The sequence below is a fragment of the Parasteatoda tepidariorum genome, chromosome 2 (assembly GCF_043381705.1).
Source record: "Parasteatoda tepidariorum isolate YZ-2023 chromosome 2, CAS_Ptep_4.0, whole genome shotgun sequence".
In the NCBI taxonomy this organism is placed as follows: Eukaryota; Metazoa; Arthropoda; class Arachnida; order Araneae; family Theridiidae; genus Parasteatoda; species Parasteatoda tepidariorum.
Window position 1 is genome coordinate 28,264,535 of NC_092205.1, and position 12,964 is coordinate 28,277,498.

A 12,964-nucleotide genomic window follows, 5' to 3' on the forward strand; every position below is an offset into this window, starting at 1 on the left:
TGCGTCAATGTTATCTGAATTAAATTCTATCTGTATTTATATTGCCTTTATTTTGGATTCTCATTACGATGAAAATTTAAATATTTTAGTTTGTCCTCATATCTATCTAAATAACTAAGTTTTGTCTATGAGAATTGTTAAATTTAAATAATAATTTTTTAGTTAACAACATTTCTAATTAAATAACTCCAAATAAGACATTTGGTAAATTATTCTCTTTTAAGTTTAATACACTTCATTTTACTTGCGAGGGAAAAAATTATTATCTAGGAATTTTTACAGCTGTAAAATAGTGTGGTGAATTATTTTGCTTTAAATATTTTACTTTTGAGTCTCTAGCCTATTTTTATAGTTTAATTTCAATAAAATATCTTTTAATAATAAAATATATTTAATGTTAATTTATAATATAATTTTATTTCAATAAAAATTCTAAATGTGTAAAATTTTGATTAAAAAAGTAACTGAATCTGGTAACAAAAAAAGAAATGTAAAAAAGTTTTTATAAAGGGGTGGATTGATCTATTTTTTAAAAGTCAATGCTTCAAATAAGTATAGTATAATTTGTAAATAGCAACTATGTAGTGTCTTAAACTCATAATGTTCATAGATTTGAAATCAATCGTTTATCCTAGGTTCACGTTGACCAAGTGATTTTATCGGGCTCTGGTGCGAGAGTTCCTAAAGTCCAGCAGCAGCTTACAGAATACATCCAGAAAGAAGACCTCGGAAAGAGCCTGAACACAGACGAGTCTGCAGCCCTGGGTGCCGCTTATCAGGCTGCTCATTTGAGCAAGGGCTTCAAGGTGAAATCCTTCCTGATAAAGGATGCCAACCTTTATCCCATTCAAGTAAGTCAAATAATATTGGCTAAGCTGTGCCAAATTTAAACAATATTATGTAATTTTCTTTTTTTTTGGGGGGGGGCATTATTTTAAGCAACCCTAGGCTAGAGCTTATCTCAATCATTGATCTCTTCATGCTCACAAGTTATAAACGTTTTCATAAAGAATAAAACCTGCTATTCTATTCATGTATTTTGTTTGTTAAATTTCTCTCAGAATAAACTTTATTATAAAAAATTTATTTCAAAATTTAGAAACTTAAGTTTTTTTTTAAAAATTAAAAGCTTACTCTATATCACTCCCTAATCATTTTAAAAAATTGTTGCAAAATATTTGAATAATATTTTTATGCCTCAGGAACTTTTTGCTTCACAAATCATCAATTTACAATTAAAAATAAAAGAAATATTAAATATTTTTATGAAAAAATTCGCAAGAGATTTCTGATTTCACGGGAGGGGGGGGATATAAATTGGCAAGTCTTATTGGCAAGTTATATTAAGTTTTGTTTATGAAAGTTTTGAGAATCACAGTTAAGTTTTGGCAGTATCTCCTTACTAGGCTCTTACAGGACATGGAGAACAGTGAAACCTGGAATCGTCGGGAAATTTTATTTGAACTCTCAAAATCAGGAAATAGTCGGAGAAAGTTACAATTTTTTACAAAAAACCTGGAAAATTTCTTTAATCATACCTGAAAAATAACCAGTCTTAGAATTATAAGTAACAGTAATCAGTTATTGAGATTCAGATTAAATAATTCTAACATCTATTTCAATTATTTTATAAAATTCCACTTTTTAGTGAAACTTTTCCATTTTCATTCTAATATGTTTTTACTCACAAAATCTAATATTTGATATTACAAATAACAAAAAACCAAGGTTTTCTGATGAAAAATTACATGGTATACTTAAAATATAGTATGAATTTTGATTTGATTAGATTGAAATTTACCTGATATACCTGGAAAAATCAAGGAATTTTTTTTTTCTGAAATAGAGCGAAAACCCTATTAATATAACAAATTTTTTGCCAACAGCATCTCATACATTCACTATTCAATCTTAAAAAAAAGTACTTGAGCAGCAACTTAGGTTAAAAAAAAAAATTTCTTGTATGAAACTATTAATGAAATACTTATAATGAATAGTCATGTCCCAAACTATTGTCTTCTAGAATTCATGCAAATGTATTGAATTTCTTGGTGAAAAATAAATAATTATTACTCAAGAAAAAATAAAGCACATTTGCTTATTACTTATAAAATTGAATAATTATTAATTTTTCTACAGGTAGATTTTCAAAGAGAATATGAGCTGGAGGACAAGACAACGGGCGTTAAGACTGTGAAGAGAATTCTATTTAATCGTAACAACCCCATTCCCGTAAAAAAGATCATGACATTCAATCGACATGTAAAAGATTTTGAGTTTTATGTCAACTATGGTGAATTGAATTTCTTGACTGACTTTGAATTAAAGTAAGTAATTAGTTATTATTATTATTTTATGTTTGTTCAAAGTACTCTATCGTAGCTGAGTTTACAATGTATGTTTATCTTTTTTTGAACAATTTTGTATTTTTACTTTTGTTCTGAAATTTGATTTATTTACTATTATCACTTTTTTTTAAACATTTTAAATTTTACTTGCGTCATACATCCATCAATTACAATTAAACCCAAATATCTGAAACATCAAGAGAGAAGAAAATATTCAAAATATCAAAAATTCTAGTTTTCAAAAAACCCATAAAAATGGAATAACAAAAAAATAAAAGAAAAAACTGATACACATTTTTTTAGATAGTAATCTTTTATTATTATTATTATTATTATTGAAATATGTAGAATATTCAAGAACTTATTTGCTTTAAAAAAAAAAAAGAATCCATAGTTTGCTTTAAGGAAAAGTTGCTGATCTGCCAACTCTTAGACTTTTGGTATGAGTCTCAGACATTTGTGTCCAATCTCAGGACCTCTGGTCACCGAAGTATTTTCTGAGCTGTTTTGCATGCACTTCCCATTACTCTTTCTTCCCAAACAGCGATTTTATTGTTGAGTGTATTTGGTTTATCATTGATTTCTTTTAAAAATTTAATATGTCTAGTAAATTATCCGATTTTAACAAAGTGTATACAGGTTTTTCTCCTTTATGTATGATATCTTAATTCATGCTGAAATAGCTAATTTAAGTAATATTTCAGTTGTCTTTTTCAAGTAATGAGCTGTTACTGTTTTTTTCTTGATATTCTAAAAAGTGGTGTGTTAGATAGCTGACCTTAATTTCAGTCTGAAATCTTTCTTTGAATGTCTTGCTGATTATCTTTTTGATCTTGATTTTGTAGACAACTTATGTTTACTGACTTACTCCATTTAAGACATGCAAACAAACACAAATAATGTAGAGGTAAAGAAAGTGGAGCTCATTATAAGCCAAAATAAAACCAAAATTTCAAAAATTAATCTTAAACAATTAAATGACATTTTTTTTTATAAAGAAAATAACAAGCTAGGGGAGGTAAGCAATTTTATGTATCTTGGAACTATAATTAACAACGAAGGAGAACTAATGAAGATATATTAAATAGATGAAATGAAATCTGGAGCAGTTACGCTATTCTCAATAAATGTTGGAGAAACAAAAACATAACAAATTCATCAAAGATTAGAATTTTCAATACTAATGTTAAATCTGTTCTGCTGCATGAACTCGAGACATAGTACTACAATAAAACCAACATGAAAAAACTTCAATAATTTATTAATAACAGTTTAAGAATAATCTTATGTGTCAAGTGATTTCTTAAAATTTGTTACATAGAAATCATTAGAAGAGCAAAACAGAAACCAATTGAACTGGAAATTAAACAATGAAAATTGATTATCCATGTTCTACGTAAACCTGAAAAATTTAAAGTAAACAAGTTTTTGATTAGAACGGGGCAATAGAAAAAGAGGAAGACCTAGAAATTGAAAGCAATAAGAAAGTCATGGAAAGAGGCAAAACAACTGGCCTCAAATAGAGCGAGATGGAGATGTATGATAGAAGCCCTATGCTCCGATTTGGAGTAAAGAGGGATATGTATATTAGATAGTTCTAATACAGGGAGGCGCAGTTATATATTCATGTGTTGTTTCTTTCACTACTTATTGTAATAGTCAAGGTGCTAAAAAACTTAACATTCTTTAAATCGATCAAATATACCTTTTTACAAACATTCAATCAATCACTGTCCCCCACTTCATTCCTGTAAGGTCTGATATTACCTGTTTTGATATAGCCACCCCAACCATTCTACACAAACTTGCAAAATGAAAAGCTTTAAAAAGGATTTGGTGACCAATGCGTGTGCATTGCAACTTCCGAAGAAATAAATATAAGGGGGAAAGAAACAAGAATTTTAACATTTCTCATGGGGAATTAATAGAATTTAGTTTTTATTGTGTTTTGTTAGCGGTTGTTGGTACATTTCTTTATTTTACAGTTTTCCAAGCATATTTTTAAATAGCTTTTTTATATTTTTAATTCTGTTCCCAAGATTTTTTCATTTATATTTTTAAAAAAATATTGCATTTATGAAGAGAAAATTTGAATTATCAAAGGTAGAGCAGAAAAATAATTGTCAAGACAAGATTTTTTCATTTAAAGTGAAATTTAGAAGAAAAAGAAGAAAAAAAATGTTGAGTCATTAAAACTATTGTACAGTACAGAACCCGTTATCCGGAAATCAGAAAACCGGAAAACCAAATAACCGGAACAAAATTCGATAAATTTTCCCACCATTATAAAAAAAAAATTTTTTTTTTCCTTATGAAATTTTAGGATTTTTCGTTCTTTTTTGAAAGATGTTTACCTTACCATCATTTTGGAAATAATCATTAGTGTATTGCTCCATCGTTTTTTCTTTTTAAGATTATTTCCAAAAAAAATTTTTTTAGTTGTGTTTAACAATAAAAAAAAACGGCTTTTTGTAGCGATTCAGAAAACCGGAAAAATCAGTTATCCGGAATAGCGATGGTCCCGATCGTTCCGGATAATCGGTTCCCTACTGTATTAACTTTACCTAGCACTTTTTCACTTGAATTTTGTGCCTTTTTTTCCTACTTTGAATAAATTTTAATATGTTCCTTTACCTGTACAGATCCCTTGGTTCTCTGAATATCTCTAAAGTCTCTCTGAAGGGTGTGGAAAATGCAATTTCAAAACACATGACTGAGAAGACAGAATACAAAGGTGTCAAAGCTCACTTCAAAATGGATGAAAGTGGAATATTGTATTTGGAAGAGGTCAGCTCTTTAACTCATTTAAAATTTATTTTCTTCTCAGAGTTTGAACAGTACACTTAATTTTATTTGCTTTTTTGGATTTTTTAAGTTTTCTTTACCCGAGAATGACTGATAATAAGCAAACAATATAAGTATATCATAACAAAGTAAAAATTTCTTGGCGTTCATTGTGAATAAAGCTCAAATAAAAGTACAACATATATTCCTTTGTCTAAGTTTTATTAAAGTTTTCCGTTTTCCTATTTTCTTTTGTTTTGATAAATCAAGCTTAACAGACTATCACAGTATTTAATAGTAATAGTGAAGTTTCATGTAAGGATAATGTTCAGTTTTACTATTTTAATATGTGAAGTAAACAATGAAATGATATCAACTTGAAGAAATTTATCATCTTAAACTTTATTTAATTAGGTTTTATTAATTTTATTACACAGTGGGATGCATATACAGTATTATACAATGTGGCCTTCATTATCCCTACCTTTTTTACTAAGTTCCTCTGTTAACAAAATTTGATTTGAAAATTTTTTTCTTTTTAATATACATGTTTTCTTATTAATAACCCCTCCTTTTCATAAATACACATGAGGGCGACCTTTGTACTGAAATTACAAAGTAAGGTAAAACAACGTTTAAAAGCACAACAAATATATAAATTGCATAATGCAATTTATATATTTTTTGTGCTTTTAAACGTTGTTTTACCTTACTTTGTCCTCCTTTTCATATTACTAAAATGATTCAATACTGTGAGTATTTCCCCATTTTTTTTTCATTTAATATTATTAATTATTTGCACTAAACTGCACTTAATATTATTAAGTAAAAGCAAATACCTTTAACTGGGTTGCCACTCCACAGGAAGAATAGGAAAAAACAGAGAATTTAAAAAATCACATAATAACAGAGAAAATGCAGGGAATGTAGAGGATTTTTTTATTTTTTATAATCTTATGCCACTGATAAAGGGAGACAATTGTTTACAGTGAGTTTGAAAGTTTTTTTTTTGATTTACTTACAGGTTGAGTCTGTGTTTGAGAAAACAGAAGAAGAGTCACCAGAATCTAAACTAGAATCTGCATTCAACAAGCTAGGCAGTACATTGGGCCGACTGTTCTCTGGTGGATCCACTGATGAAACAGAAGAGGAACCTAAAAAGCAGACAGAAGAAACAAAAGCAGAAGAGACCACCAACAAGACCAAGGAGGCAAATGAGGTAAGACAGAATATCAGCTATTTTTTTCCTCCTGGCATTGTTTAATATCATTTTTTATTATATTTAGTTCATTAAAACACGATTATTATAGTATGTTCAGATTTCATGCACTTGTATTGATGGTAGACATACAAAATACAATGGCCTATGGCTCTGATAAAAATATAGATTAAATTTTGAAAAAAAATTGTAGGTTTGAATCTGATTTTAACTAGGTAACATATTTTACTTTGTGTTTTCAAACTGTTCAGATTAATACAAATCCTTAGTTTTAAGTTTTATATATGAATTCAGCTATGTTTGGTCTTTAATGAAGAAAATTACTACAATGTCTGAAAATTTTAATGCATTTTGAATTTTTGTGATTACAATTTTTTCATTAATTTAAAGCATTAATCTTAAGTTATGAGACTTGACCCGTGACAAAAGGAAAAAAAAAATTAACTTATTATCAAATTTTAATAAGTGTATTAACTTAAAATCTTAACTTACAAATGAAAAAGATATCAAAGTATTTAAATGCTGACTGAATACTATCTCTCTACAGACAGAACAGTCTCAAAATATTAACAAGGAGAAAGAAAAGAATGCAACAGAATCCAAGAGCGAAGTCAAGATTGTGATTCTAAAAGAACCCGTCGAGTCCTCGGAGCAGCACCTCGATCTTCCTCCTCTGGTGAAAGAGAGCATTAAAAAATCGGTTGGCAAGTTAGTATCGTTCAGATTGATTTAATATATAAAATAATTCATTTTCCAATTGGGGCATGAATAACATGTTTTGTTTTCTGGATCGGCCAAAAAGTATGCTAATCAATGTTTTATCGAACAAAGACAAAGTGTTAACACCTTTTAAAATAAGAAAAAAAAGAAAAGCTCTCCTAAATTTTTATTTAAATTAATGTTGGAAAAATGACATTTAAAAAAATAAAAAATATTTGGAAGTTTAGACAAGAAAAACAAATTTAAAAAATACAAAATTCACAAATTTATTTTTTTTTAAAAATTAAAAACCCAAAATTAACTAATGTAAAACAATACCAATGATTAAATAACGCGATGTATTTCATACCTAATTATAAAGGGGGGAAGGAAAACTTATTAATCTAAATAAAAACAACACTTTAAAATTATAGTTAACACTAGTTGAAAAAGGCACTAGCATAAATATTAAAACCCGAGACGAGGGGAATATTATAAAATCAACGGAGTTTTAAAAAAAAACTTATTGATAAAATTTATGAATTAAAAGAATTAACTTATTGAGTAAAAAATTTATCATGAAAAGTATTTTTAAAAAAGAAAAAAAAACACCTATCTGCTTCTTAACACAATCATCTACTTCTTAACACAATCATCTGCTATTGGTAATTATAATTATTTAATAATTTTTTTTATAAAAACAGGCGATTTTTAAAGCAGATGCGATTCCATTTCAAGGAAAACTTGCAAATGATACTGCACTTCTAAAAAATCAGGATTTATTCATGAGAAAAATATTGTTTTGTTAAACGATGTCAACTATATAAATATTAACTGGTGATTAAAAAAACGTTTTGCTCCTAGTAAATAATGTATTATCCGAAATTATAAGACAATTTATCATAATAAATCTTATATTTGTAAGATATATTTTTCTTCTTATTTTATCTTCTATTCTCTGATGTGTGTGCAATGCATTTTCCCCACCCTCTCTTAAATCAGAGAGAAAACGAAGTCAGCATGTCTCTCCTTAAGTTTGACGTCAGCTTATTAGAAAAATGATTCTTTCGGACACACAGGAGAAAATAAAACATTTGTCCCTCCCCTGCCCTCTCTTGATCTAAATATCTTAAAGGTCAGGAAAGAAATGAAGTTTCTCTGGTCAAACGGGGAGAAAAATTCCCTCCTTCCTCCACGTTTTCCTGTACTCAACTTTGAGTATGAGTCAAATTTCCACCCTTTTTCATAATTGTTCTAGTTCAAAATAGCGGGAGAACCGTGCAAAATTTCCCCCTGTTTTCTGGATACCGGATAAATGGTTCTCTACTGTATTCATTATTTGAAATCTGTCATTAATGATTGTACTTAAGAAATTTTCAGGATTTTTGAGTTGGGCTCACAATCACCCCTGTTCATTATAAATAACTAATATTTTAATATGGCGTGTTTACAATTTTACCTTTGCTAATCTATGATTCGAGGTTACTTGTAGAACAGAGATATATGTGATTTTAATTTCCAGCTTTTATTTATGTATTTGCTTATTTTGTTATAGACTCAAAGATCTAGATGATCATGATCGTGCCAGATTTGCCAAAGCGAAAGCAAAAAATTCTTTGGAGTCTTTCATTGTGGAAACAAGAGATAAACTCTACAGGGATGAGTATGAGAAAGCTTCGACTGAAGAAGAGCGCAACAATATCCAGCAGAGTTTGAGCCAGGCTAGTGATTGGCTGGAATATGAGTCTGATGATGCTGATACAAGTGTAAGTGTACGCATTTCACAAAGTTACAGAAAATATCAATTTGAATATAGTAGGATAGATAGTAAAATTGAGATAGTAATTGAGAGGGTAGATAGTTAAATTGAGAACTGCCCGAAGATGTATCTTTGGGCAGTTCCTAAATGTTCTGAGTATAATACAGGTCTAAATTTTAGACTTTGATAACAACACAGGAATTAACATAAAGTTTTGTAAAAGTTTTAAAAAAAAAATTTGAATCAAAGAGCCAATTTTGGACATTCTCGCTGTTAACTAAGCAATCAATATTAGACCAAAATAATATATATTTTTTTAAGTAGTCTATAGATGATTACTTGATGATAACCTTAAAATTTGAAGCACTAAGTTAGCATAAGTATTTTATTTTGTGAAATATTTTTAGGAAATATAAACTTGTTTTGATATGCTTTAAGCATATTTATTTGAGGTGTACTGCGTACAAGGCAAGATTTTCATTACCCGTATCCAGCAAAAAAATTCACTACCCGGTCCCAGCTTTTGATCTCAAGTCCTATCAAATTTTACCAGGTTATACTCATTTTTGTTTGATGCAACCATATTCAGAATTATAGTAACTGTCAAATTATTCATTAATATAAATTTGAAAATCCTTGTATTCCATCCGTAATTTAATAGTCAAGCTGAAATTACTGTTTATATACGGCATATTTTATTTTAGTGTAGAATTTTAATTAGCAGTAGAATGGAAAAGCAGCAAAAAAGTAGTAACATAACTTTAGAAGAGAAAAATATGTTCACTAAAGGAAAGCCTCCGTTTAGTATAAAGACTTGAAAATTCAGTAATCTATAAATAAATACAAAATTAGAAATAAGGAGTTATATTGATATTTCAAGGTTATTAAATTCATAAGAATAAAATTCAAAGGTAACTTAAATAAGATAAGAAAAATGCAATATATGTGTAATAGTCTTACACTAAATTTGCTTTCGAAAAAAAATATAATAACATATTTTTATTTGGGTTTGTCTTGTACGTTAAGCATTTTATAAAAGTATAAAAGGTAACAGTTAGAAACAGAATATAAATATATTAGGGGGACCGGAAAATAATGTTTCGGTGCATTTGATATTTCTTATCAAGATTTTATTTTTAATCAGTTTATTCACCCTCGTTAGCAACAACTTTTCAATGCTAGATCTAAAATAAATTGAAATGGATTAAAAAAATATTAATTGGTTTGTAAGACTAATGAATATTTAATGCACTAAAACATTATTTTCCAATCCCCCATATATTTTCATACAAATGACACATTAATTATTCTAATGCTACTTATTCAACCATCATTAAAGATAATTTTCTCAGTAAATTAAAACACTTGTTGAAAAAAACAGTGACGATTGTTCGAACAAAAATTGGTAAGTTTTTTTATAGTTTTTTTATTAAAAGCAAAAAACCCTATTTATTTTTACATAATTTAACAAAAAACTTATTTGGAAGTATTTTATTGTAATTTCACGAAAAATTTTCATGCTTTTCACGTACATTTAATATTTAAAAAAAAAAAACAAGCATGAATAAAATTTTTAATTGGTAACTTTAAACTAAATTTTTACTGAAGTGTGTCCTTTACTCATTAGATTATTATTCATTATTTCTTACTCATTATGTGGTAAGTTAAAATCCGAAGTGAAACTTTTAGAAATACGAACTGAAACTTAAATGTTAGCGCATGCGCGCATCCATTGGATAACCTCCCCCAAATACTTCTAGATTAGTTGGCTTTTACGTACGAGATCTGGATGTAAGATGTTATGTTTGTCTGCTTGTTAATTGTATACCATTGTTGATGTTGTTTTGTTGAATAAAATATGTTATTAAATAGTGCTGGTATTATCCTGGACCTTCTAAACAGTGACTCATTAAAAGTTGAAATTCAATCCAACCTTTGCATAATTGTCTGACTTCTTGATTCCATCGCCCACTCCACAGAATAAGACATAATTTATTTTTACAAAAACTAATTTTGTCTTTTCATTGATACAGCTGGCATAATTTATTTTTGATTTTAGAATAAAATGTTACCTTTCTAATAATAAAATGCATTTAAAAGCTTTCTGACACTTCGAGTTTGGCACATTTTGTATTACTTTTTTATACAATATTCTAATCATTCAATTTTCTTCAATACTTGAGATAATTTTTAAAAAAAATCTAAACCATGACTATGAATTCGAAAGAAACGTCAGCGTGGGTAGCACCAGTCAATGGTCCGTACACAAAAGAGAATCTCCATAAGAATTACCCTGCAATAGCACTTAGTTAAAAAAAAATATATGTATGTGTAAGGAATGTTTGATAAATGTACACTAACCAATGGTATCTTATTTAAAGAAGACAAAAAACATCCTTGATTTGTAACCAATACATTTCCTATTTTTCAAAATGTGCAAAAGAAAGACAAAAATCCACTCCCCATAGGGTGACAACTTGGAGTTGAAAGACAAGCTCTGCACGCTTGCTGTTTTGTAATCTTGCTAACCAGGCCCTGCAAAATTTTAGGACTTGGTAAATCTCCAATATTTATCCATTAAGTTAATTTTTCTTATGGAAAATTTTTGTAATAAAGTACCATTTTCTTAAATCGTCCAAATTGCTTAATGTTTGCAATGCTTTTAGTTTTTCCCCCCTCCATAATTTGTTGTTAAAATTGAACTCATGTCAATAAAACAATGCAGTCATACTATCAATCTTCTAAATAAAACGATACTTTGCATAAGTAAAATAACATTAGTAGTGAATACTCAGTGCAGTTAAGGTAAAATACAAAATTTGATGTAGTTAACATTATTGTTCTTACATTTTGAGAAAGGTCCCTGTGTAAATTCATGTAAGATATAAATCAGTTTTTGTTAAAATTAAATTCTTCATATTTTTTTCTAAGATATTAAAATTCTATGAAGTTGATTGTTCAAACAAAAGTACTCTTTCAGTTCTTTGTCATACAACCTTGACGTACTCCAGTAATCCTTGAAGTACTCTTTTTTTTTCCCTCCATAAAACATAACTATGATTTTGTTACCTGATATCTGTAATATCATTTAAAATTGACCAAATAATAGGATTGCCGCTCTCTTATTGTTAAACTCTGTTTAATTCAGTTCACAAAACTTGGTTCAGTTACATTAAAGAAATTTTTCATGTAGTAATTTTCTACATGAAAAATTTCTTTAATGTAACTGAACCAAGTTTTGTTTCTAATTTTCTACAAGAAAATGCACAAATTCTCCTTCAGTTATTTAACAACTTTGTTTATCTTTCAAATAAGCACAAATATCAATATCTTGAAGTGTTTTTCAGACTTTTTTTCACATTGTATTTTTCTTCTTCCTTTTACTATTGCATCAAACACAGTACTACGAAGTACTGTTTTGAATCATTGCAATAAATCTTTCGCCATTTTCATGAACGTTTTCACCACTGGAATAAAAAATTAATCGTATGTGAAATTGCTTTTGTTAGGTTTTCAAGAGTAAATTGGAAGATTTGAAAAAGCTCACCAAGGATTTATTTGAAAGAATTAAAGAACACCATGACAGACCAGAAGCATTAAAAGCTTTCAATGAAATGCTCAACATCAGTAAAGTTTTTCTGGGCTCTGCCCGAAACATGACAGAGGAACAGCAGATATTTACTGAAGTTGAAATGAAGACTTTGGAAAGTTTAATTGATGAAACTGAGGTAAGGCTTTCAGTTCAGTCCTGTGTATTTTTTATCCATATTTTACTACATTTTTATTGACTCTTATATGTGAAGGTAGGATATTGTAATCAGAATTTTGTCCTCTTGAAGACTAACTAGAGTGCTCAAATCTCACTTGGAGCTCTGTGCTAAGTGACCCTACAAGTTTTAACTGTTACCCTAATGTCAACAAACAACATCTATTGGTATTTGAAATTCATTGTCAATCAAAATTTTTTAAAGTAATACCTAGCCTTGACGGAATGCAAATGTAGATATCATTTAGAATATTTAATACATCACATATTTTTTTAATATGGTATCAATTTTGAAATACTTACAAGAAATATGTTAATTTTACTAGTTAAATATACATGTACATATATAGTTGATATATATACTTGATGTTTTGTTCATTTGTGTTTTT

The 12,964-nt window shown here is 28.3% G+C and overlaps 1 protein-coding gene across 2 annotated transcripts in view; it reads left to right on the forward strand.

Annotated features, from left to right (window-relative positions):
• LOC107443262 (Grp170 co-chaperone) overlaps window positions 1-12,964 on the forward strand; it is a 38,508-nt gene that overhangs the window by 18,697 nt on the left and 6,847 nt on the right. For both annotated transcript variants that reach the window (XM_016057076.3, XM_043043880.2), the window contains exons 11-17: window positions 636-851; window positions 2,140-2,327; window positions 4,991-5,135; window positions 6,157-6,351; window positions 6,899-7,059; window positions 8,606-8,816; window positions 12,319-12,537. In XM_016057076.3, the coding sequence (XP_015912562.1) occupies window positions 636-851; window positions 2,140-2,327; window positions 4,991-5,135; window positions 6,157-6,351; window positions 6,899-7,059; window positions 8,606-8,816; window positions 12,319-12,537 (1,335 nt within the window). The remainder of the gene's footprint in view (window positions 1-635; window positions 852-2,139; window positions 2,328-4,990; window positions 5,136-6,156; window positions 6,352-6,898; window positions 7,060-8,605; window positions 8,817-12,318; window positions 12,538-12,964) is intronic.